Source organism: Poecilia reticulata, linkage group LG3, assembly GCF_000633615.1.
Source record: "Poecilia reticulata strain Guanapo linkage group LG3, Guppy_female_1.0+MT, whole genome shotgun sequence".
Lineage (NCBI taxonomy): Eukaryota > Metazoa > Chordata > Actinopteri > Cyprinodontiformes > Poeciliidae > Poecilia > Poecilia reticulata.
Window position 1 is genome coordinate 35,167,271 of NC_024333.1, and position 27,421 is coordinate 35,194,691.

Sequence of the window (27,421 nt, forward strand, 5' to 3'; positions counted from 1 at the left end):
AACAGCCTACGTTTTTATCAGTGTGGGCTGCGGGGCGTGACTCTCATTCAGCTGTAAAGGTTTCTAACAGTTTCTAGACTTTTATCTTAATTGAAATATTATAGGTTATGAGGTAATGAGGGTTTTTTTTTATTGAAGTCATTATATTATGCTAAAATACCATAAGTTATAAACTACGTTTACCAACAGAGATTTTTGGTTAATTACTCAGTAGTGTTAAACTTAGAGGGATCAAATTACCAATGTAGTTGCAATTTAAATCGTCCTGGCTTTGTAATTTAAAGMTGCAGTAGGGAGTTCTGAGAAAACAGTGGACTTAGCCTTACCATAAACATGCACACCTTAGAGGCATTTGAAACCTTCGTCTCTGCAGCTGAACACAAAAGGATTATCAAGTCAACGTCGGGCTTCTGAGAAAACAAATSTCTTCTYTTGAATTCAAGGCTCAAGTAGCCTCTTCGAATTAAGATTTCAAATTCACCTACACYAAGGGCCGAGCTCCAGGAGGTTGCCCCACGGAGCCCTAATCCAGGGGAGGTTCTCTGCTTCCTGTGGTCTGCCATTTCATTGGGATGACTAAACACATTTTAAGTGACTCCACCCTCGAGGACATTTTGCCGAGGGAGACCATACCAAGAGCCAAATCTCAGGATCGCATTTGGAAAGTAAGTAGTTATGTTTACTCAATTACATTTACTTGATTAACCTTTTTTTTGAGAGAGAGAGAGAGAGAGAGAGAAAAGTACTTTTAGGAGTATTTTTACTAGGCTGTAATTTTTACTTAATTTTTCTTATGAAGTATTGCTAATCTTGCTTGAGTTAAATTTCTAGATTCTCAACCAACTGAATGAAAAAAAACACGTATATTTGAATGAAAAACAAGTGTTTTAACCAAACTTTCACCACATGCAGTTTTTATTAAACTGCATGTCTGGTGAAACAGAAATGGAATGAGACTTACTCATTCAGGAGTGAATGAGTAAGTCTCATTCAGGAATGAGACTTACTCATTTCTGAATGAGACTTAATCATTCAGGAGTGAATGAGACTCACTCATTTCTGAATGAGTAAGTCTCATTCAGAATTGAATGAGACTTACTCATTCAATTTCTGAATGAGTAATTCAGTCATTCATTACTCATTCAGAGTAAGTCATTCATTTCYGATCATTTCAATCATTTTCTTTCAATGATTTTCTTGAAAGAAAATGATTTTTTTTGTTACTTGCATGYATTATTGTCATTTTGATCCTTAAAATACAAACATTTCCACTTAACTTTATATGGTTCAGCTTATGGTGTAATGTTAAATGTTAAATGATTGATAATTTGATCAGTTACTCAGTACTTGAGCGGACTTTTTTTACCAAATACTTTGTTACATGAGCAATTTCTTGTACAGCTACTTTTTACTTTTGAGTAAAAATATGCTGAAGTATCTCTGCTCTTACTGGACTCTCTATCCACTTCAGTTCAGGATCATTGAGGTACACAAACCCCTCTACCATGTTAATGTTGTAACCAGGTTGCTTGGAATTGCAGACTTCTGCCCAGATCCCTCTTGAAAATGAGATCTAGATCTCAACAGGGTTTACCTGGTTAAATAATGGAAATAAAAAAGAAAGAAAAAACAAATTTCAATTCAATGGAGGTGATAGACTGAAAAAAAAACTATGTATAGATGCCTCACACAKGGAACTTGGTGTTTTTAGAACTTAATGGGAATATTGAAGACAGTGTTTTTGGCCAAAACGGTGCCAAGTGGACAAGTCACCATCAAGTGWAGGATATACAGAGATGATGCTTTGTCTCTGCAACCATTCTGCATTGGTGAAAGAGTGGTTATGGATCTTGACTTCTTTATAGAAACACCCTCAGTCACTTCATCCACATGGATGACATCAACCTATATATCAAGACAGAATGCAAACACTTGAGAACGCTTGCTACTTGTGACATTAGTGCGTCCTCTGTTGCGCATGCAGGACACTTTTAGGTCGTTTGCAGTTCACACAGGACAAGTCAGAAATGTGAACTACAACTTGCATATTAATCAATGTGGGCTGTGAGGCTATGCAAAAAAAAAAAAAAGAAAGATCGGAATTGATCAATAGGCAGACAGATTGATCGTAAACATGGATGGTAATGGTGGAGCACGTCTTGCGATTTAAAAGTTGTTCTCCAACAGAAGCCAACACATTAACAACTTAACCCGCATTTCATCCACCATGGTTGTTTTTTCCCCGCTTGTGCATAACAGAATGCAGAATAGTGATGTTTATCGAGTAAAGGTTGGACGAATGCCACCTGGCTGCAAGACTCAGATCACATTTCAAACGATTAGAAACGTATCGGATWAAGGAAAACATATAAAAGCAAAAATGGGATCTTTGTTGTTAGGACTGTCATGAAAAGATCCGGTACAGGTTGCATATAGGCAAAAAACTTTAGTCTGCAGTGTGAATGTAGCCAAGTTTAATACAATCCAATTTTGTATTAAAATGTTAGAAATGTCTGTGTCAACATATTTTCTGTCCTGCCAGACTGACTGTCAAGTTGCGTCAGAGTAAATGTGTTGATATGTGGCTGAATGATGGCTGCATAATACGACAGGACACCAATCTGCTTTAACAGTTTTAAATCAAGAATAGTTCACAGCTGAAAAGATCCAAAACAAAAACGAGAAATTTCACTTACAACACACTGAAACAGTACAATATATTCTTCATAATTACAAATATTACATTACTATTTATATATGGCATCTTTGTACATCTTTTTCTATCATTTCCACTGCAGTAAACTCTCCGTTATCTTGACTGGCTCTTGAAAAAGAAGTTTGGACAAAAGAAAGTCAGCTAGACTTTTATGTTGAAAGTGACAGAAATGTAACGGTTGAGCTGAACAGAAAAGTAGTCTTCAAGTATTCATCTTTATTTTACATACCTTCTTTTCTTTTGTAAAGTATACAATGCAAAAACCCACCTGTAAAATGATCCAATTAGACAAGATGTAGAAAAACATTTTAATGTCATCATGTCACTTTGCTTTAACTACTGTATGCTAAAACAAAAATAGTAATCCACTGGCTTTCTGTAATGATCACCAAGGCCCATTGTATATTTTAACAGACCCCTCCAAAGAGATGACTTGTGTCGGACATAAGGCGACAAAAAAAAAAAAAAAGTGCAAAAACTGAATGTTTTGATATTTTTGTATGACAGCCAAGGCTCTTTACTTTCCATAACACTTTGCGTCTTTTTGTGAAGCTATGGTAAAAACCTTTACRTAAAGGACTGATACCGTCTTAAAATATTTTCCTTTGTTTGCTGTCCCTGTATTAATGTAAGCACCCTGCAACAATTACACCTGGGTGGTTTCCGTCTTTGGTTGAACACGTCAGATCAACCTGCCCTCTACAGCTGCACTGACTTTTCTACCATTTATCTTCAGGATAATTAGAACTTAGCTAATGTTCATTTCCTGTTCAGTTTCCCGTTTCCAGAGAAGCTGGCATTTAGAGTGTGTCTTTCAAGGAAGCCTTTCATATATGTTCTTGCTGGCATTGGTAAGATTTTAACTTCCCTATGCTTTAACATTTGACAAGGTGAAATGAACACCTTATCGTGGCGTCAAGAGGCTCATCTTTGTTTTGTTCCTGCACAAGTTGCCACTCCGTGCCTTTATGTTTTAAATTTAGTTGTTTATTCTTAAGTGGATAACAAGAAATATGATTTGGGTAATTTATATTTTGGAGCAGAACCAGGTAGCCCCGCTCCCTTTCAAAAATCACTTTGTGCCTTTAACATATTTTTGTCTTGCGATTAATAAACAGTTGTTATTTTCAACCATATCCATCCAAATCAACACAGTTGTGGCATTTTGGAAACTCTGAATATGACAACCGAATTTACTAATTTGATCTAATCTGTAAACTGTAATATAATTAAAACTAAATGTCAACAAGCACAAGTAAAAAAAACAAACTTGGTTGCATACATTTATTGTAAGTTTTATTTGATTTAGCATCTTTTTACTTGTTGTCCAGCCCATCTGAGACATATTTACACTGACAGAGCAGATGGATATTTAGAGAATATTTTACACTGTATTTTACATTCGCACCTGCATGGTGTTCAAACAGATGTCAGAATGTTTTAATCCTCTCAAGTAATCTTGTTTGAATTACCAAATAGGTGAAAAATTGTTTTGTCAAATAAGTTCTTTGATCAGGCTCAACTTCAAGAGCCAGGAAATTGTACAGCAAATGTAACATGGTGGCATAAAGAGCCAGTTATGGTGAAACACTTAATCTTCTTAATCCTCAGTCAAACCCGTAAACTAAACCCACTCGGTGGCAAAATAAGTTTACTGAGAAAGTTTCAAATGAACCGATATAAAAGAGGCACTACTAGTGAAGATAAGAAGACAAACAGAGCTTAGAATTTGTTCCTCAAGCAACAGATTGGGTCACGTTTAACAAAGAGCACAGTGTGTTTGAAATTCAGGAAAAGCAAAAAGTGAAGCATTAACTTAACCTTTATGGAACATAAGTTAAAGCTGCTTAGCTTTGCCCTGCATTGTTAACCAAAGATGTTCTTTACCCTACACAGTAATTGCACAGTGTTACTGTTTTTTTTTTTTTATTGATTTAAATCATTGGAAATTTTTTTTAAGTACAACTCAGCTACATCTACAGAAGATGGTGATTACACTGCAGACTACAAAGTGTGACGACAGAATCTGTAAGACCATTTTCTTTGTTTTGGATGCATCATCTTCTCTCCACTCAAAAGTTGTATACAGACACAGAGCCTGGAACCTGTACACGTTTAGCATCCCGGCCCGTCTAATCAGGTTAACAGCAACTGGAATGATTCAAGAAAAACAAACAGGCATCTACTTGCCTGCTCATCTCACTCTGAAACATAATGTCAGGCATTTTCCTGCAGAGTAACTTACATCTGACCCGATCAGTGTGTTTGATAAAATGTGAACCAAGTTCTGTCAAACATCAATATGACCCAGAATTCAGATGGAATCTTTTAGCCAGCTTTCAAAACCTTATTTTACGGTGGCTTGTGGATATAATCTTATACAAGATTTCCTAAAAAAACAAAATAAAATATCTGCACAGTCTTTTTTTTTAGTTAATGTACACTCTGAATGGTGTTCATTATCTTACTGATATAGCTGTACAGCTCCCTCAATTTTTAAAGACAAAGAAACTTGATTCAGTTATTTTCGGAAGTCAGAATATTTTTTGCCTTAGGTGCATTTGAAATGAGAAGAAATCTAGTGCTCTCATGACGGAGCTGCTGAGATGCTGCTACAGGCTAAGTTTTGTTAACACGGCTGCAGATGTACATCAGTTGTGCTTTGCATTTATGGACTCCACCTTTTGACTCTCACCGTTGCATATTTTCTTTCTCCTTTGGCTCATTTCCATCCCCTGCTCCTGCACAAATGTTGTATACAGACACTTGACAATGTGTCTGTATACAGACACATTGTCAAGTGCCTGTGTATGCAAGGTGTGTACACCTTATCCTTACCCCTTCATTTTGTCAAATTAAGGGGTGGCAAAATTAACCCCTTAATTGTCACCCTGAAAATGCTTGCATGTTATCCAATTTCTCCATGAGGACACCGGTGTCCTTAAGACAGCTAAGGGGTTTTAAATAGTCATTGTGAGTTTGTTACAGATGTTAGTGGCATTTTTTCTTCTTATCCCCTTTTAAATATTTGTCCTTCATGCACATTTATGTTATGATACAGCGTACTGTACAAGGCTGTGGTCAAAGGCGGGGTTACTCCAGGTAAATGTCTTCTGTTGGACACGAGAACTCCACAAACTCTTTGTAGTACAACTGGAATGCTTTCCTGAAGAAGAGAAAAGAAGAGCCGTCATTTCTTACCTTTCCTTGAATTTGCACACTCAAATTCTTGAATCGGAACAAACAATTTGAATTATAACTAATTTTAATCTTCAAGTATATGATGGACTGCTGAAATTAAGTATTGTTTGGTGTGGTTTGTATTCATGTTATTAGTTTTTGGCATTTTCTGTCATTTACTTCTATATAAAGGTTTATAATTCTCTTATCATTTTTACCAAACTTAATTTTATTTTCTGTTTTATCATTTATCTACCTGTGATGTTGTGAAGCACGTTGGTCTGCTGAAGTTGTTGTAAATGTGCTATATAAATAAACATTGACTCTAATCCACATGCAATTTAAAACAAGAGAGCTGCTTCGTTTTACTACTAAATTTAGATTGTAAGTCACAGAAATGTGTGGATTGTGTTTATACTGAGTTGAACATGTCGTGTCAACAAATCAGCTTACTCAGCTTCTTCTGCCTTTTTGTTTTTCTTATAATATCTCTGTTGACACGTGAAACAAGACACTGTAATGCCTTTAATTTGAAACAATCCATCAAGAGACTCACAATATCACCAACTACAGAAAAAAAATACAAAAAGCAATACAAAAGTACTTATAACCCTTAAAACTTTTTAAATATTTTGCCACATTAAAACCATAAACACTAATGTAGTTTATTCACCAACACTGATAGATAAACCATTAGTTCCTTACAGAAGTGGTATTGTGTCATATACCAATAAGTGGGGTAAATATTTTATCAGAAAATGGAGAATGTGACAGGTGCATTCATTAAGCCTCCCTGAGTCAATATTTTACCAAAGCACTGTTTGCTGTAACTGAAGGGGTAAATTCAATGTGTGCAAGCAGGCCCTGGCTCCCAACTACATACATATTTATATACCGTATTTTCCGCACTATAAGGCGCAGCGGATTATAAGGCGCACCTTCAATGAAAGGCCTATTTTAAAATTGTTTTCATATATAAGGAGCACCGCATTATAAGGCGCATAGAATAGACGCTACAGTAGAGGCTGGAGTTACGTTATGCATCCTCTAGATGGAGCTGCACTAAAGGGAATGTCAACAAAACAGTCCGACTCCGGTCGGCGAGGAGAGCCTTCCGCGACTGGGCCGGGGCGTGGCCGGACGATGGTCACCCTTCTCCGTTCGCGCACAGCATGTTCGTGGAGAACGTGGTGCTAAATGACCTGCAGATGACCTGATTCTAGACGTTCGGTAGGTAGATAGGTCAGTCACACTTTATTAACAAACCAGAATTCTGACAACTATCCCAGCATGCACTGCGCGCTGCTTCTTGTACGGGGGAAAATGAAGTCTGCGGCTGCTTATCGTAGCTGCTAGACCTGTTGTGGCTCAGTATTGGTCCATATATAAGGCACACCGGATTATAAGGTGCACTGTCGGCTTTTGAGGAAATTGAAGGTTTTTAGCTGCGCCTTATAGTGTGGAAAATACGGTAGGTACGCCTTGTACGGCGTTTCAACTAAAAACCTAGAAGTCCTTGAAGTCCTTGTCAAACGGGGTTTTTGACTAAAGTCCCAGAGGGTTAGAGTCCCAGTTAAACGATGTTTAACTGAAGTCCTAAAAGGGGTGCGGGTTTGAATGTTTTTTAATCTTTTTTTTTTTTTTTTTCAAAATCTCTTTCTATTTCTCACTGTTTATTCACTGTCTCATGCTGTTTTTATTTTAATGTAAAGCACTTTGAAATGTCTTGCTGCTGAAATGTGCTATACAAATAAAATTTGATTGATTGATTGATTATTCTTCTTCACATATTGTATGCAGTAAGATTACAGCATGCCTCCATCTCCTGGAGTTCGGCCACTCTTGTAGGTTATTTTGCCTTGCAGAGGTGTTACGAGATGGCAGAACTTAATGAGTATGCCGATATTAAGCTGAAGTAAGGTAAAGCAATGAAGCAAAAAGAGTGATTTTATTAATAGGAAACAGAAACTGAGCTCATGTGATGAGATTTGAAATCTTAGCAAGTATGCAGATTCATGTTAGGGCAGAAACTGTCATCTGTGGTGATTTTTTTTTTCATGTTAGGTTCTGTTATTTAAAAAAAAATACAACCCATACACTAAGGTTCATTTTCTTTTTCTATATAGTTTCAACTGTTCAGCTCTATAAAAGTCCAATTTGTCTTATCTGATCACACACCTGAAACCAAAGTGTTATCACATTTTGTGATGCACTGCTTCTAGTAGATAAAGGGGTTAAATTCATTAAGCTTAGACTATGTAGTACCTCAGTAAAGGTTTTAAAGAAAACCTTTACTTTAAAAGTGTTAAAAGGATTTGGAAACTTTTTGAATTCACAAAATGACGTTAAAGTCTTTTGTGAGTGTGTTGCCTGTGAACATCAGTTTTGAAATCTCTTCATCTATGCTCAATTGGACTTTAACCGGGCCATTCTATCTCATAAATATGGTTTTATCTAAATGAGGTACATCAAATTCTAGTTCTCAAGAGTCAGTGCCCTCCAGGTTTTATTATGTTTGTACTCCAACTAAGCTGATGCAAATAAAAGTACTACCTTGTGTTAGCTCGTTCTTCAGAGAAATGTTATTACACCGTGTATTTCGCTCCCTTGTGTTGGAAATATCTAAAGCAAGAAATGTAGAGTCCATGACTTGGTTATTCTGTTGTCATGAGCCTCTTGGCTTCTTCACAGATGTTTCTTTTTGCCTGGCCTGTGAGTTCAGGTAACTTCTTGATAAAATCATAGTGGTAGTGTACTCTTTCATTTTCAGATTAACAAAAATAAAATAACCTCTTCTTTGGTACTGGTGTATTTGCACACGCAACACAGTCATGGTGAGCAAGGGGCTTCCTACCTTCTGCATGCCTGCACACATTTCTTGGCAAGATCATAGTGGTACCGTACTCTTTCATGTTCAGATTATGGCTTGAGTAATGGTCTGTGAAAGCTTTGAAGCCTCCGACATAGTTTTATTATTCAACTTTCACAATTTTATCCATGAACATGTAGACTTTATGCAGAAAAACACAAAGCCAGGATTCAAACCTGTGGCCAACTTGCACCATCATGCAGCCCCTCTATGTACTAAAGACATTCATTTTAAAGTTTGGATATCGGAGTAAATGTGCCTAAAGGTACCATTTTTCAGATTTTACTCTATTAAAATGAATTGAAAACAATGTATAATGCTTATTCCACTTCAGGTATTTACTACATTGTTTTGTAATATGACAAAATTTGATATGGATATGTTTGCAGGTACTGTGCATCAAAGAGTTAAGTGTTTTTTTTAAATAATTAATCTAAAGTTATTGGATGTACAGCAACTTACCCAATTGACTCAGCAAGAGGTTTGGTGGAGTTTTCAGACACAAATACATGGCAGGCAAATCTCTGATCTGCTGGGTGTTTAGTGATGAAACCAAAATACCTGTAGGGTGAAAAAACAACAAACAGGATATGAGAATCCCACTCACCTTAATAAATTCAGATTTTTGATTTGTTTTCATACAGCGACACCTAGTGGCACTTTAAAGCCTCCACATACGGACAGTAAGAAAAGGGAAAAACTTACTTGCTGTTTTTAGGATGGTAGCCACAAAAAGAAACATTCTTTAATTGGAAGAAGTGACTGCACTCGTTACTCTGTTGACAAGACACAGGTAGAAGAGAGGGAATAACATTTCTGATTAAAACAAAAAAACACCTCGACCTCCCCCGATCAATAAAAAGTCACATTTTTGTTTCTAACTGTGCTTGGAATAGATTTGAGTTCAGGATATCTTGTTGGACAAATAAAACAATTATGTTTTTCAATCAACTATAAATTTAATTTACAATGATAGAATCATGCTTTCTTGCATTTGATGCTTTTAAATCAAGGGAATATCTGATTCATATAACCACATAACATGACAAAGTTTGGTTCTGAACATTCTGCATGCTTTGATAAAATGCTGACCTCTACAGAGTTTTTGATGGTTCCACAAGCCCTTGAAATAAGTTACTTATTGTGGGGAAAATCAGCCAAATTTGATATGTTAGATTGCATGTTTACATTTGACATGGAAAGGAAAAAGTACCAGAAAGAGTCTTACTCTGTCACAAGCATAATAATCCTCTTGAACTGCAAGCTTAATTCCTTTGACGCTGATCTCCAGGACACAGAAGGAAGGTGGGTTGAACTTGACTGTCATTCGTCTGTTGTTGGCAATCTGAGGGACACGATTATGATTTACTTAATTGAAAGTTCATCAAAAATAAGTTTGTAGGTTAATAAACCTGATAAACAAAAATAAAATAACCTTTTTTTGGTACTAGTGTATTTGCACACTCACAGGTAAACACATTCATGGAGAGCAAGAGGCTTCCTACCTTCTGCATGGCTGCACACAGAACATCATTTCCTTTGTGATATGGCACTTGGACTGAGCCAAGGAACTTCAAGCGGTATCTGTCCATCCACTCACTGCTCTTAACTGCAAAGAGAGGAGAACAAAATGGCAAAAATGTATGAACAGTAATTAAAGGCAGGAGGAAAATAAAAGCAATTGAAAACTTTACTGATTACCAATAAAACACGTCAGCATTTTTATACAACTCTGACAAAAAGCAGGATTAATTGGATTCATTCTTTACTTTAGTGTTTCTGATTATACTGTACAACAAAATCATTTTCATTAACTATGAGGAGAGGAGCTTCCTAAATGTATTTCCACCAAATCTGATACATTTTTTCCATGCAGGTATACATGATCCATCTTCACTCAAACATGTAAGTTAAAGAGTTTTTTGAATGATTTTCTAATTTCAAAATTGAAAACCAAAAACCTTGTAGACAGTACAAGTAAAAGTAGGCATTGCTTGCTGCTGTCAAAATGACTGTTGTTTCAGAATCAGAGATGACAGCAAAAGAAAGAATAAAGCCATGGCAAGCAAATATAATATCACATCAAGTAAGCTGTTTCAAAGTAAGGGAATTTAATAAATAAAGAAATATGTAGAAAGATCAGAGAAAAAATGAATAAGCAAGTAACCTGAAAAACAACTAGCTGTAGCTGTATTGCGGCAGGTTGTTTGATAATGTTCTTAGCTAATTGTTGACATTAAAGTTTAAATTAAATTTGACTCCCACTGTAGTAATTTTGTGCAGCTTGTTGGTCACTTTTCCGCTAAAGTCAAGATAATTTTGACATCTGGACATAACAGTTGTGTCAGTACCTTTGTAGCAGTCGGTGTCCTTGTTCACCTCTATGGCGTAGTAGGCGGGGAAGATTCCATGCGCACCAGTTCGCATGTTGTAACCCTCGTACCAGTAATCCTCTCCCTGGACCTCCACTAGCAGTGGGTCATCCACCTCCAACTCCAGCTCATCATCATGTCGAGGCACAAACCTGTTGAGATTTGTTAAAATTCAACGTTTAAATTGGTAACAGAGGAGCAATGACAGTGCAGCGAGTTGGGAGGTGCCAGGCCTCTAGGCTGCCTGGACAGATACAGAACCTAACAAAACATGAGGTAGGAATTAGGAATACGTTTCTTTTGAAGGATTGAAATAAAACAAATACAGCTAAAGACACCTCTCCAATTATTCTTCACAAGCTATCTTTACAACTGCAACACAGCTTGATGCTACAGGAAGACAGCAAAGTAAGCTCCTTTTTGATAATGCTTCAAAAATATGTCTGTATTCTTTTAAGATGATCTTTACCCAGTTTTTCACACTGGGTAAACTTGTTAAAGATGCCACTCGTAATATGGGAAGGAAGGAATATATGAATATAGTTTATTTAATATTTTTCATCTTTAATGCTAATGACCACATATTTTTTGCAAGGTTTCACTGAAGGGAGCAATATTACAAGACACATTTTACATGTACTTTTTCCTATATATGTAACATTTATGTTAGCATGAGTCTAAAAACAAATACATATGAACTGACATCAAAACTTTGATAAACTTACAATAACCTAATTTCAACAAATCAATAGGTTATTAAATTACATTTCAGCAATTACACCTGCAGTTTAAGTTTCTAATCATGCATGTTAATTCATTTATTCTTTACATTATTTCTCACACATTCTAAAGCTGGACATTGAAAAGGCCTGTAAATTTAAATCACATCATACATTGGCTTCATACATGTGCATATCAAAGGAAAAGCTATTTTGAAGCACATCTGCTCCCAACAGTTATTGACTGCAGAGTGGGCTATGTAAGGACAATGCCCCCCTGCATCGTATGATGTCTTGCTAGATAAAGACGCTCTTGTTCTGTTGGCTGTGTTGTTTTGGTCCCTGCTTCCCAGTGCCTGGAACAGCCTGAGGTTTTCAGTAGCAGCTGGAAGCACTCAGTGCTAACTGGAGTGAAATTGAAGCTTTTTCTTCTCCGTACTTTATGCAGAGAAAAGGACAACATAAATGCCACACTGAGATAAAAATGCAGACACGAGCCTTATTTGAATTTGCCACGACTGATGATTTATGACATAAATATTTTTGGCAATCCTCACTGAAGCTGTAACAGTGTGGTAAAGCTTTAAAGTCATCCCCACCAAGTTAATAATTTGTGCCGTGAATAAGAACTGGTGATATGGATTAAAATGGATTAAATTATCTTAATATTCTCAGAGAAGTATTGCTAAGTGATGATAAAAAAATCAGCTAAAAACCCATTACTGCCTGTTTTAGTGATATATGGTTAGGGCTGCAATTCATTGCAGTCCAACTACTCTAAAAAAACCTAATAAAAAATGTAACAAGAAACAATATGCAGATTATTTACTAATCTGGTGAAGTTTTATTACTAAAAAGCACATGATAGACTGCATTTAATTATACTTTAAATAGATTAATATTTGTTTCTGGTGTCTTGGAACAAAATTGTCAATATTTTGGGGTATGCAAACATCATATTATAGAGTTTAGTGTCAAACATTTTTCTGATGAAAATTTTGTAATAACAATGGAGGTATAATAATAATAATAATAATAATAATAATAATAATAATAATAATAATAATAATAATCTCTAGTGTGAATGAATTAAATGAGGAAATTTTTATTCAGTGTCATCGGTCTTTGCAGTATGTAAATAATTCCATGTCAACGGCAGTAAAAATGTAAGTATGAGGTCAAAAGAAAGAATAATGTATAATTTAATACAGACTAGTTCATCCCTCATTAATGCAACTCCTTATAAAACAGATTGTTGCTTCAGTAGTAACAAAGTTACTTCCATTAAATATGATGGATGTGAAGTTATATGGATTAGACAGAAATCCTTTTAGCACAGATACAGGTGTCACAAAACAATGTTTGATGGGAACTGTGTGTTTTTGCCTTACCTGTATACTGCTCTGTGGGTCTGATCTTTCTCTTCCCCATTTATGATACAAGAATATAAACCAAAGGACTCAGCACCTTCAATCACAAAAAAGAAATCAGAAATATGAGGAAAACTGACATAAAAATAAAACTTTACAGATTACAGTGCCAGTTTTTAACAAGCCTATTGTGCAACTAAAAAAAAATCCAATTAAAGTACAATCAGGTCACTTTTAAGCACAGAAGGATCATTAAGGTCCATAAATCACAGTTAATGGGATGTGAAACTGATGAGTTTGCGTATTTCTACCTACATTCCCTTGAGATTACCTGCTTTATTCTGCACTGGGTAGATTAACTGCGGTGTTTTTAAAAGGTTTCAAAAATGCTCCTGATACAAAGGACAGTAAACCAACACCAGAGTACAACAGAGATGGCATAGAAACATTGGAAACACAAAGCCCATCTGAGAAAGATGTTTTTCATGCACTCATTGAAGAAATGGTTTCACAAAGAAGCAAATCAGATGATGTTTGCTTTATAGTGTTATGCTGACTAGAAAATCTAAAGCTTTGGTTGCTGAGATCTACCAATTAGCCAGAATATTCATATATGGTTTAAACATAAACCAGAACAGATTTTATGTAAGTGTTCAATAGTGCATTTAAGGGAATCCAAGTTAAATGGATCCCCTTAAAGGTGGATCAGCACAAATCATTTCTGAAGGTGTTGAATCGTGTTATAACTTAATATTATAAAAAAATTAACTGTACTATACTCTTTATAAGGAGATAAAAACAAATATTGCTTTCAACTTGCACAGTAATCATTTAACTGTAAGAAATCAGTTTCATTATAGTTGGGTTGAATAAGATTTATTTTATGAAAATAAGATATACATATTTTACTGATCGCATATTTTGAATTCCAGCCAGATAAAGTAAAGTGAAATATTTTTAACATTATAAACCTACTTGAACAAAGATCTGCAGGGATGTTATTTAAAAGATTTTGTTTTAGTGAGGCAACTTTATGCTAAGGAGGTTAAACAACCAAAAAAAAAAAAAAAAAACACACAAGCAGCTTTATGAAGACTGGGAAACAAAGTTAACTGGCAATCTGTTCAAAATATTAATACCATCTTAAATAACCCAGAAGAAAAAATGGATCTCTATTCCTCTAGAGATCCATTCCAAGCTTTAAGACGAAACTAAAAACTAAAAGCAGTGAAGATTATGAAAACCTATAATCTTCACTGCACACATGAGAACACTCTGAATCCTAAGTACGTATACAAGGCATTATTCAATTAAAAAATACTTTATCAATTCTGAAGAGAAATTAAACTATAATCAAACTATTGCTATAAGTCTAGAATATTATGTTTCCAGCTTAACGAGGCAAAATGGTCAAATTATTATTTGGGAATCGGCTTCATGTTAGGGGGTGAGATCTCTAATGGAGGCTATGCACATGTTTTTTTTCTCATGTATATTGTAAGTAAATTAAAATAAAGTCAAATATTATCTATTTTGTTTATTACTGTTTAGTATCTTTCAGCTTATAAAAACTGGACAAAGGTAATGACAGGAGGGACTTACTAGAAGAGCGAGAGCGACCGTTCATGAACACATTAAGGAACTTCTTGGAGAAATGCAGATCTTCCTCCGGTGTCGAGTCTTCAGAGAGGCAAGCTGTGGCTTCCCTCTGCGCTGCTCCGGTCTGTTGGTTTTGTTCCTCGTCTTCATCTTCCTCGTACTCCTCCCCGATGGCCGACTCATATGGAGAGGAGACGCAGTTATCGTAGACTGTGGCTGAGTCACTGTCATCGCTGTAGCCTTGGTAACACTGTCTGAGACTGACGAGCTCCAGCTGAGCGTGTTCGTCCACCACTAGTGTGTATTTCACAGAGTCATATGTTAGGCTGCTGGCTTCGGAGCTCATGGTAGTCCTTAGTATGGCAGGTTTAATGCCACCACCGTCTCCACTTCCTGCTGTCTTTGTCATCTTCCTGTCCATCATTATTCTGTCTACATCCTCATCCTCACCACAGTAGCTGTCATCGGTGGCGTCCACATATTCTACCGATGAGCCAGCCCTCAGCATGGCCCCTGCTCCTGTCCCCTTCAGGCTGAGGTCTAGTGCGACAGAGCCGTGTGCTGAAACAGACATGTTGGGTGGTGTGATGAGAGACTCTACACAGGAAGCATAGGAAGGTGGAGGGACGTAGAGCTCGTCCTCCTCAAAAATGGAAGGGTTGGTCCGGTCTGGGAGGGGCTGATAAGGAGGCGGTCCCTCTGTGTCCGAGCTTATGGACATGCGCCCTTGCTCAGTCTGCTGCGAGAGAAAAGGTCGGTCCTGAACATTGGGGGGTTCCAACGGGTCCGCTGATCGTTGCACTGGAGTCAGATAAATCTCCTCTGTGGGTTCCAGATGAACATCTGCCTGGTGGCGAATCTTTTCTCGGTGGCCCGAGCTGTCCGTCTTACCCGTTGGGTACAGAGGAGCGGGTGTGTAGTTCTGCGGCGGTGGAGGTTGTGGTGGTTTCTCCTGCAGCTTGGAGCGAGTTGCGGCTCCAGAGCTTGAGCTATGCGAGCGCCCCGAGGTGTGGCTGTGTCTGCAGGGGGCGTCGGTGGAGGTTCCTCTGTCTTTGGTCTGCGCGGCCCCACCCTGCACCTTGTCCTCGTCGCTCAGACAGCTGTGCTCTCGTGGAGGTGTGAGGTCACCTACAGGAAGAAAGGATGCAAACAAGGCCATGCAGACAGCCACACAGACAAACACGCAGCCACACAGGCACATACAAAGGCCAGGCACACAAACAAAGTAAGTACACATGATGCAGACATGCAGACGGGAGAGACAACAGAACGCAGAGCCACGGAGACGAATGGACATGGCAGCGAATGCACAAAGACAAAAGAAAAACCAAAGCAGAAAGAGAGACAAGTAGAAATGGTTAGGTAATGTTAGGATTACACAGATAAATCCCCCTTACTCATCAAATTCAGAGCTAGGATAAGGTGCCTGCTGCGTTATGTCACATGTTGCGTCATAATCCATCGCCAGTAAATCAAAGCATTATGTTATCATCCTATCTTTCATACAGTATTGAACTATGGTGAGACAGCTCCTTCTGGTCTTTTCTTAAAATAAAATAGAAATGCATCCACACAGAGAGCATAAAGGTGATCTGGTCAGACAAAACAAAAATTCCACTTTTTGGTCTACATGCAAAATGCAACCAATACATGGTGTTGGTCACATTATGCTAAGAGGATGCTTTTCTCCAGCACTTGGAAAGTACATCTTCCCAAAAACAATAAGCAATAATGGGTCTAACCTGGAGAAAAAAAATGTATCAGCATTTTTAAAAAAACACATATTAATCTATATTTAATGTCTCTCCTTGGTTTATTCACAGAAGAAATGATGTCCAATTTTATAAGGCAGTTTAAGCTTCAGCTCAGGACTGTTTCAAGTGGGAAATATGATGAAAATAGTGAAAAAGTAACAAATCGCTTCATCTTCTAATAATAAAACCCACAGACTAACAACACTAAGCAAAAATCTAACTTAACACTCACCAACATGTATTTATAAGACAAAATGTATCTGAACACTTCTTTAGATCACCTGATAGTGAGACATCATCCAGGAGGTTCAGTTTTTTGCATATTTGATTATTGCTAGTTGGAAGTGCTTTGAATAATGAGAATGATCAAAGTGCATCAAAGAAGGCTTCACATCAATATTATAATGTACCGGTATGTTATTTTATTTTATTTTTTTTGCAGTTTGGGCAGCAGCTCCTTCCAGCAGTTGGCGCCCCACACGTCAGGCTATACAGCTAATACCACGAGTAGCTCTGACTGTATGAACAGGAAAATAGTTTTTTTCCCCTCTCTTTACGTTTCAAAATAGTACATTTAGCACAGAATAGATCCCTATTGCCAAATATCTGCAGTGAGTTTTTTTCATCTCCACAATATCTGCAGTGAAAAAAACTCACTGCAGATATTGTGTGAGAAAAGGGCTTTGAACATTTTTGTAATAATGCAATATGGTGGTTTCCGCTGAGTTTTAAGCTTCGTAAAAAAAAAATACAAAAATAAATTAATTTTGCAACTGCTTTCCTTCAGCTAACTCCACTCACCATTGTACAAATCCAAGCTACTAAAGATACAAACACAGCCTGACAAACTAAATTAAAATTACACAAGTCCTCTTCACAGTCGAAGGAAACTTTAACTAAAACAACTTTACTGACAAGCAAGTTTTCTACATTTACAAAGTTTAATGTTCTTGTCTAAAGAACCAGTAAAATGAAAGCTCACCTGTTTTAAGAGGGGAGGACGAGCCTGAAACTTTTTCCTGCCAGCTGTATTTCTTTCCGAATGAGTTGTTGTTTAATGTGTCCTGAAAAAAGAGGAGGGGAAAGGACTGGTGAGAGGAACAGATGGATACCGAGGTAAACTTGGAGAGAACGACAAAAAGGAACCATGTTCCAAAGTCGACGACTTTTGTGAGAGCATTACATGCACGGACACTCATACACACGCACGCACACGCACACACACACACACACACACACACACACACACCCCCACACACACACAATGACTCAAATGAATGAGTGGGGATTTCTTTTGTTCGTGCTTCGTGGCATGCATTTAAAGGGACACAACCTTTTATAAAAGATCCTGGGAGCACAAAGTTCATTCACACAGAACTGTGGTTAACTCAGTTTGAATCAGACGTTACAATCTTATCTCTTCACAAATTATAACAGCATTGTTACTGTATCATCTCAATAACAATATCATTCTACATCAGTGATGACTAAATAGTGGTGTTAGTGGTAAAGAAAGCATCATAGCTCAGGTGCATTATCTGTACTTTTCTCATCTTGTAATAATGCAGGAAACAAAAATTCCAGAACTAATAAAAACTCCAATCCTGTATGCAGCTTAGTTGTAAACTGTAGTTTATTTAGAAATCTGAAACTCAAACCCATACTGACTAGGTTGAGCCTTCATGACTGTGGTGTTGGAAACTAGCTTTAGCCTATCAATGAGGACTGGGAAGGGTGGAAACAGAGGAGTTTGTTTTTTCACAGTTTATCTGTCACATGTTACACCGTCATTGTATAGTAACAGTTTCAACAAAAATATAATAAACACATATTGTTTATAAAAAATTACCTAGAGCTTTAATTCAAGTACACAATATGGGACATTTCCATATTACAAATAATGCATAGTGCTGAAAATTTTAAAAACATATACTCAATAGGAAAAGACTTTAAATATGGTGTGACAATACACATCACCATGAGCTTCAGCCTTACTGTTGCAGACACAGAGCTCAATTAAATACAATTGCACAGACAGAATAAGGTGATCAGAATGACTGAAAATGAGCAGTAATGATCTCTGTGACAGAATATATCCTAAGTGGAAAAAAGCCAAGTGTTATGATGGGACAACATGAATGCTTTAAAAACTGTCAAAAAAGATCATACACCAGACTACTGTTTAAAATCATCTTTTCATATCAGACACATTCAAACACCATGTCTGGGTTTAAAAATGTTTAATTTAATTTCCAGATATAGAAAAACACCAGACAGAAGGAGAAGTGGAAACTCCTGTGACGGCAGTGTGTCCCAAATTAGATGCTGTCCTCCTCTTCTACCCACCCACCACACATGAGTCATCGTTCCTCTACGTTTACCAGGCGGAAACTCAACTGTTGCTGTGGTAACGAGAGAATCAGCAGGTGGGAGACTGCACCCATAGATCTGGGAAGATACAGATTTTACCACTGTGACGAGCTGATCATGGCTGGGGAGAGTGAACCCAAAAGAGTCGGTGTTAATGACTAGGATGGTGTTGCTGTAATTAAACTGGATTTTATTGTTAAATGTTTTCCAAGATGTCTCAGACTGTGACATTATGTCTGATGAACTTCATTGTCCCGGTATCTTCTTTCCGCACCAAATGATTAAAAAAGACCATCTTCCTGAAGGGGCAAAGATGAGGACGTTTCTGCTCCCTAAAATTAAAGTCAAGTTTCTTTGGAGTTTCTAAATTTGGCAGGACATACAAATTAGGATGTGGTAAGGTCAGGGGAATCATTCATTTCTCAGCTTTTTTCTGCAATGTCACCTCATGCCTATTGAACTGGTTTTGGTAGATCTGCTACTATAAACTCCGTAAAGAAGTTTGTAGATCCAGAAAATCCCTTACTAAAACATGCATGTACTTCAACATAAGTAGTGTTAGCCCTAGACTCAGATTAACTCTGAGGAATCCTTTCTGACATGGCCGTCTGTTCCCCTGTCTTCTGGCTCACTGTACCCATGCAGATTTAAAAGGGGCAGTCAGAAAATACCTTCCCTGTCAACAAAAATTTGTTTTTTCTCTACTGTAGGCCAACTTATTTAATTTATATTGAAATGTCAGTAGTCTAATGAGCTGTTGAGCTTTGCTTAGCTAAAAAAACCTCTTGGTTGCTACAAAATTATGCACAACTAAACAGTGTGGTTCAGTAGTGCAAATCTGCTGACCTGGAAACGGTCCTAATGTGTCTTCTGTCTCCTCTTACCCCCATTTTGTTACAGTACAATGTGAGAGAAAAGGTTGCCTGAAGAATATAAGCACTGTATCCTACTTACTCATCTTGTCTGACTTAGGCTGCTCAACATTTCACTGTTTAAGCCTCAAAAGCTGTTAGGAAAAATTAGGTTCCACAAGAGGAGCCTAATTAAATAAAGAAAAAGTTGACTTGTTGTGTTATGAAAAAGTATGTTGTTGTACATTATAACAGATATTATGCCAAACTAGCACTAAACAAGCTCAAAGGAGAAAACAAATGTTTGAATATGGCAAAATATGACCTTAATTGATTCCCAGAGAGACAGTAATAATCTGAGCAGCTGTGCTCAATGTGGCAACAAGAAGGATACAGACTCCAGCTGCTGCTGCATCGCATGCAAAATCAATTCTTAGACAGACACAGGAAGAATTGGTCTAACCCTCTGAGCAGGATACAAAGCAACACCTGTTCAAAAATCATAGTGGTAGGAAGGAACTAATGCTGGATGTAACAGGCTCCCCATCTAAAGCATTGCCATTGGTTTACTATGATGAATCAGTGATGTGTGGGCTGTCTTATCTTCATAGTGATGAATTCAATGACTACTTGTACTACTGGAAAGCTGAAATCGTTGATAAACTGGAGGCACCTAGACGCAGATAACCTAGAAACAACAATAAGCTCAAAATGAAAGTGTAGTCGGTTCATCGTAGAAAAACAAAAAGAAAGCCTAGACAACCTTCCAAAATTGTCTGTTCAAATCCATATTAGGAATAAAAACAATTAGCTGATTGTTAAAATAATATTCCAAACATCTTAAAAGGCTCAGACTTTATTCCAAAAATGTTGCCAATTTGTTTCATACAATTGTTGATTTATTTATTTTGGTCCTCTATAATCCTACCATCCATGTTGAATGGCTAGGACTCAATGTCCCTCACATGTTGCAAAATAAACTTTTACTAAGCCATCAGAAAGCAAAACAAAGCAAAACCAGGACAATGGAAGTCGTACTGACCCACTTTCAACATACGCACACAATATCTGGTCGGTTCTCTCAAACAAATCATACACAACAAATGTCTTAGGCCAAAATAAGTCATAATCACAGCCATACAGAGTGACTTGAAAACAACCAATTACATACACTCCCGTTTGACTCTAGTTATCAATCAATGCGGTCAAGTTCAATTGACTATTCAGGTTAAAAGGATTTTCATCTAAGGAAACCCAGCAGATTGCATTGACTTTCACCACTTATTCCTCTTGGACAAGCAAGTAGAGCCACAGGACAAATTGCTTCCATTATGTCTTTGATTTTGTAACAATCCTTCATAATGAGCATGAATGGAACAACAACTGAAAGGACACTTTTCCTTTAATAGGAAGATACGTCCAGAAGAACATGTGAGGAAACATCTGCAACGACCAACTGGGTGACATAACTGGGACAATGGTAACAGCTGATATGGGTAGAGCCCTAAATATCAAATTGTTAATTTGACCCAAATCTTAATGGCATTTGGCCCATAGCTTCGGGTTCAATTCTGTGAATAATCTTTAACAAGTGAAACTGCTTAACCATAAACTGGTAGAAAAATCCTCTACTATTTGTGGCAAAGAATAATCCTCACTAGTTCTGGGTTTGACCCGCTTTTTCCTTCAGAACTGTTCTAATTATGCATGGCATAAACTCAAAAGGATATCAGAAACATTTGTCATAAATTGTGGTCAATATTGATATAATGTCACCACAGATTGGTTAAATGATGCAAATCTTGTCAAAGGTGCATTGTTTGATTGAAATCTGGTACCAACTGGGACCAGCCAGAATCCCAGTTGGTACTAGGGACCCTAAAGTGTGCCAATAATTATAGATCCCCCATCAGCACTATACCTCTACTATTAGCCTGCATCCCTGATGAAGGGCAACATGGGTCCATGCTGTAGCGTTGTTTACACACTCTGACACTGACATCTGAAAATAATTTTGTCCGAAAAAGATTTCCCAAACTAAAAAGATTTCCATTTTGCCCTATATTCTTTGGCATCTACCAATAAAAGTATAAAATGTGCCCTAATTGAGCACCGTGTAGGGAAATTAGCTCTTCTGTTCTCACACAGACTGACTTCCTGAACAAAACCACTCACATCACGTGCTCTATTCAAGCACAAACAGAGATGGGCACCAATGGGAAAAAATGTGTCTTGACAATTGAAGCCATTGTTTGGTCTAGAAAAGACACCCTGTCAGGAAAACAACTGTAATGAATTCTGTGGAAATGTCAACCGTTTTGTTAATCTTTTCTCAATTTTGAAAACACAGTTTTTTGCTGTTTTATGGAATAAACACACATAAGGCAGTCAAACACATAAATAATCTTGCTTCTGATTTCCATTAGAACTGTGCTCTGTCAGAAAGTGTGCACGTGTGTGTGTGTGTGTAGATAAGATAATCCAGGCCATACCTGTGAACGAGGCACGATGGGGAAGAGGTTAAGGGTCGTAGGTCTCTTGGGTCGGTATGTATCCATGGTAACAGGTGCTCCAGAGTCCTTGGTGACTGGCGCGGTTGCAACGGCGGATGCCTTCAAGGTGTCTTTATCACCGCGGTAACCGTCAGCACCGTCAATGAGTTCCAAATGCAGCATTTCTGCCTGAAACTGGCCAACTGCTCCCAGCTCCACCCTCCCCGACATGCTACTGGTTCCTCGCCTCACACGGCCCTGCAGGGATTGGAGGGAACACAGCGTCAGTCAAAGAGGAAGAGAGAGTGGCACAGAGAGAGAGAGAGAGCATGTGTGCCTGGGATGAGGAGATGGAGCTAACCAATTAGAGGCCGTTCTGTCTTCAGCAACAACAGTTTCACTGAAAACAGTTGGCCACCTTAAACACAGCACATACACAACTAATTTACAGAGTCCTCTTATTTAATGATAATGTTTTCCTAGAATAATAAAGAATGACACCTCTCTCCCCTATGTCTAATTTTTTGTGAGATGTTCTTTCTTTGCTTTTTCCGTAAATCAGTGGTCATATCTGAAATTATGCTCATATTAGGCTATTTTGGTTTTATTTTGGTTTTAATACTTCACAACCAATGTGTTTGGCTTAGTTGCATTCAGTGGCAAGAGAAGAGAAAAAGTCTCAAACTCATCACAAAGGTGGAATAAATACGTGCTAACTTTAAACAATTTATGGATTTATTCCTTTACAATATAATTTAGTTTTCCACCCATTTAAAATCCAAAGATAATTGATGTGCTTGCTTGTTGTCATCTCTTTATGACCTAAACTTATACCCACAAAACTGTCCTATGCTTCAATAATGTACGAAGGTACCAATTTGTCATAAATAATGCTTTAGCGTAATCTTTCTACACATTCGATTTTGACATAATTTGATCTTCAGCTAAGCCAGGATGCAATTTTTTTTTAATTCTGTGACATTTACAGCACACGTGCAATTTCTGCAAAACTCAATAAAGTACAATTCAAATGGAACATAAATTGCCCCAGTAACATTACTTAATCCCATAATGAATTATGAAGATGACTGCTCTGCGACAATTATGAGTCCCTCACCTCTGCATTGTGAATGCTCGAAGTGACTGCAAAAATAGTAGGACAACCCGTCTTACTTTAAGCTTACCAAATCACAACATCCAACTCATATGAGCATGGTGAACAGACAGTAGGTAAAAGGGCAATGAGCCAGTTAAGTCTGCTTTACTTATCATCAATTCCCCAGTAGCTGAACACAACACACAGTAACACCAACTGTTTCTATTGGCTTTGACGTGGACTTCAGAGTCACTGTAAAGCCTATTATAGTCTTGAACTCTCGCTTTCCTGCACATGCAAAGTCTAGTTGCAAAACACTAAGATAAAGAAAGAGACAACATGAAAACTTTGCAAAATATCCGAATGCATTATCGTAACTTCTGTAAATGTTCAAGTGCCCAAGTAAAATAAGTCAGATAAATCTGGATTATTTAACCGAAATGTCATCAACGGCTGAGTTTTAAAGTCAACAAAAAACTATTTTTTTGCCAACTCACATTTAACAAAGTTTCTCAATACTGTTGGTATTCACTCAAGCATAGTAAAATAAGTTACTGTCATAAAAGAAGTCAAAATCATAATCTTTAATGTTCAGTGTAAATATTACAAGTGAAATAATTTATATTTTCCATTTGAACTTCAGCAGATTGGTTGTCAACATGCATCTTTACAACTGCAGGCTGTGACTAAAACCCAGCTGGTGAATGGAATGGAGGTTAATCCACTTCCTTTGGCTAAGTGTTGCCTTCAAGCACATTTGCATGCAGTGAGGCGCTCATCCCAGATTTCCAAAGGTCTTTCACTTTTTGTCTTTCACCAAGGAAGGAAAAAAGGTCTTTTTGTACGAGAAGAGAAAGTGGTAATGGTATGTGAAAAATCTGTAAACGTTTGATCTGATGTTGCAGCCAGAAAAAGATTATTTAAGATTAAAATGAAGTGTTAGTATTTAGTATTAACAGTCGTATTTAAAATGTATATGCTGTGAAGTCATGCCATAAGTGGGTTAAAAATAATGACAAAAGCAAAGTTTGTATTTTTTTCCATCATAAATTACAACCAAGGGTTAGAATTAGTTTAAAACAGAACTTCCAGAAATGTATCATAAAAAGTTAAATAGCAAAAAATTCCTGAACATAGGATGCAAATGTTCTGCTATATATGACGTCTTTCAGAATCCTCAATTCAAATATAATTGGCTGTGAAACGTTATGTTAATTAACTTTCAAAATATTAATTCCCCATCTTATGTGGTAAAAGAATAACTTTCTTTTTTCATTTATCCAACTTAAATTTTACAATATTATCCATTCATCTGTACATTGATATCTAAATCCACTCATCTACTTTTCAATCTACATTGCTCATCTACCCACACATACAGTAGTACATTTATCATATCTTTCAAATATCATTTTGTATGTATATCTGTCAATCTGCCAGTCCATCTATCCAGCACTTTATACATACATTAAATCAGCCAAAATTCATTTATTTTTTTAATCAAGCATCATCTAGTAATAATCAATCCAACAACGTGTCCATTTATCTATCTGTGTACCAATCACAGTTCAATCATTTGCTTGTGGTTTCCATCCATCCATCCATCCATCCATCCATCCATCCATCCATCCATCATCAGATTCACTCATCCTTTCCTCCTCTTCTATTTTCAGTTCCGCCACCAGACAACTGTCTCTGATGTAAGCTACATTTAAACAAGAGTTTTTCTTCACTCCCCATCCTTTTTCATCTGCTAAAAATTCAATAGTTGTTATCCCAGCAGGACATTTTCTTTTCTTTTTTTGGTTTTTGCTTTAATGGCAACAAATTGTGGCTGGCCCCTTTAATTGACTCCTGTCCCCCTGTTGCTAAGAGACAAGCCACCCTGGTGATGAAGGCAACATTCCTGCCAGGGATATGATTGAATTTATTAATCAAAGTAGAGTGAGCAGAAAAAAAAACAATAGACAACTCAGACTATGCAAAGCAATAAAAAAAACTAAAAGAAAAAAGACCTTGAAGGAGTAGTTAGACTTAATGTATGAAAGTATGTTTGTCAAGGATAATTAAGAATACATATCTTTTAAAGTTTTTGTTTAGTCTCTTTTTAAGATAAAAATTTACAACAAAACAAAAAAATGGCAGCATTTTAAATTTTGTTACAAAATTTGTTTAAAATGCATTACATGTGAAAAAACAGCTTCTGTTAAATGAGATCTTGGAGTAAGCAGACTAACCACAGTTGCTCTCAGGTCATATAAATGTTCTGTTTATTTCAACTAGTTTTATTACTAATATTATCAGCTTGTCATAGCTGATAGTATTAGTAAAGACACTTTCTATATCAATGTGGAAACACTTAAAAGCAGCAACACTTATAGTCCATTTCTTGCCTCTAAATAGTCATAATAAAAATTTCAGCAATTRTTTGCTTAACATATTCAAAGCTGTGTGTTTAAAAATAAGCTGGACAAAGCTGTCCTACAAATTAAGGAAAAGACTAGGATGATGGTCAGTAATAAGTCATTATACATTCAGAGATAAAAAAAAAAAAAACAAGTCAATCTGCATGATCGTGTCCCTACATGGCTGTGAAAATGGTGTAAACAGGAGCCGAGAGAGAAAGGGACTTCTCTTGTGTCCACTTGACTCGATGAGGCAGCTTCCTCTCCAGTTACCATGTGTAGAGGAGATGACGAGAGCAGTATCCATGGGGGTGTTTTGTGTGTGTGTGTGTGTGTGTGTGTGTGTGTGTGTGTGTGTGTGTGTGTGTCTCTGTGCACGCACACACGCGCCGACACTCCATGTATTTTCAGCTTCGTCACGTGGAGTGGGTAAGAAAAATACTGTTGCTATGGAAACAAGTCTGCTTATGTGCTCATAGGCACCGTCATAGCAGTGCTTATAAGACTCTGATCTCTAAAACAATGATTTTAAAACAACTGTGACGATGGTGTTTACCACGAGAAAAAACCAATAAAAAATGCTCAGTTTTAGGTCACATTTTGAGACGAAGATTTGTCTGGAAAATGCATTAATCAATGCTTTTTTTTCTGTACATTTAAGAAGCATTGCAATTTCCTCCATCTTTCACAACTCTTTTGCTCCACATATTTGCTTTGCACTTGCACTTTATTCATGATGCAGATTCTACTAAATATATGCAGGAGTAATTTTAATCCCATYCATCATTATGTGCACGATTATTAGCCAAACATTTCCACAGATAATACTTTCTAGCATTTGTGACATYCCTGATTTGGTTTTTGTTAACATCAGCATGATGAGATCCTTTTTAGCCCTTTTTTCTTCTCACGTACCAAACTGACCAAAATGTAAATAATACATACATGCATACATAATTTCTTACTTAATTGCAAGTAAACTGCTGCAAGACCTTGTTTGGCAAGAAAAGGGACTTTGACAGCAGATCTGCCATTKAATCTATTTTTAAAATTAGAAACTCACACTCAGGTGTGAAAATAGTGTCTGCAAACAACTGACRCATCTACCCCTGGGTGTTTTTGTGTACTTCTACAGACATTTTAAGGCAATTGCTCAGTCAAGTGACCCCACCCAAAAATGTCATTCTCGCCAACCTTTCACAAACGACAAATGGCTGCACATCAGATCAATTAATCCTTACACATGAGCATGGAAGCACTCTTCTCTCCCAGTCCCGCCTTGAGTGGATGTAATGATGATACATGTTGTCATCCCACGTCTCTAAGGAGCACTAAATCTCTTYATGCTTTGTCTGAGCTTGATCTGGTCCACATTAACCCTTAAATACTAAAGCCATGTGCACTGGAAATTCAATATGTCTTTTGATGAGCACCGGCCTGTCTTTTCTTCGCCAGGATAAGACATGTATCCGGACACMGTTCACCGTTAAAGAGAGGCTGACTATAAAATCTTCTAAAAAGAACTGTTGCTTGTACATGAATTGTTCCGTCTTCTCTTGAAACTCAAACCAAGTTTTTGAAGGTGAACTGGTTTAAATAAGAAGAAGCGCAGACAAACTCTAGAAGCA

The 27,421-nt window shown here is 37.1% G+C and overlaps 1 protein-coding gene across 2 annotated transcripts in view; it reads right to left on the reverse strand.

Moving 5' to 3' along the window:
• Window positions 1-2,620: 2,620 nt before the first annotated feature.
• The window catches only part of mapk8ip1b (mitogen-activated protein kinase 8 interacting protein 1b), a 41,864-nt gene continuing 17,063 nt past the window's right edge, over window positions 2,621-27,421 (reverse strand). For both annotated transcript variants that reach the window (XM_008405942.2, XM_008405943.2), the window contains exons 3-12: window positions 22,293-22,550; window positions 17,562-17,643; window positions 14,829-15,953; window positions 13,248-13,323; window positions 11,117-11,289; window positions 10,271-10,374; window positions 9,994-10,110; window positions 9,471-9,541; window positions 9,228-9,326; window positions 2,621-5,882 (exon numbers count right to left, since the gene is read on the reverse strand). In XM_008405942.2, coding sequence (XP_008404164.1) covers window positions 5,810-5,882; window positions 9,228-9,326; window positions 9,471-9,541; window positions 9,994-10,110; window positions 10,271-10,374; window positions 11,117-11,289; window positions 13,248-13,323; window positions 14,829-15,953; window positions 17,562-17,643; window positions 22,293-22,550 — 2,178 coding nt within the window. In that variant the 3' untranslated portion in view covers window positions 2,621-5,809. The remainder of the gene's footprint in view (window positions 5,883-9,227; window positions 9,327-9,470; window positions 9,542-9,993; window positions 10,111-10,270; window positions 10,375-11,116; window positions 11,290-13,247; window positions 13,324-14,828; window positions 15,954-17,561; window positions 17,644-22,292; window positions 22,551-27,421) is intronic.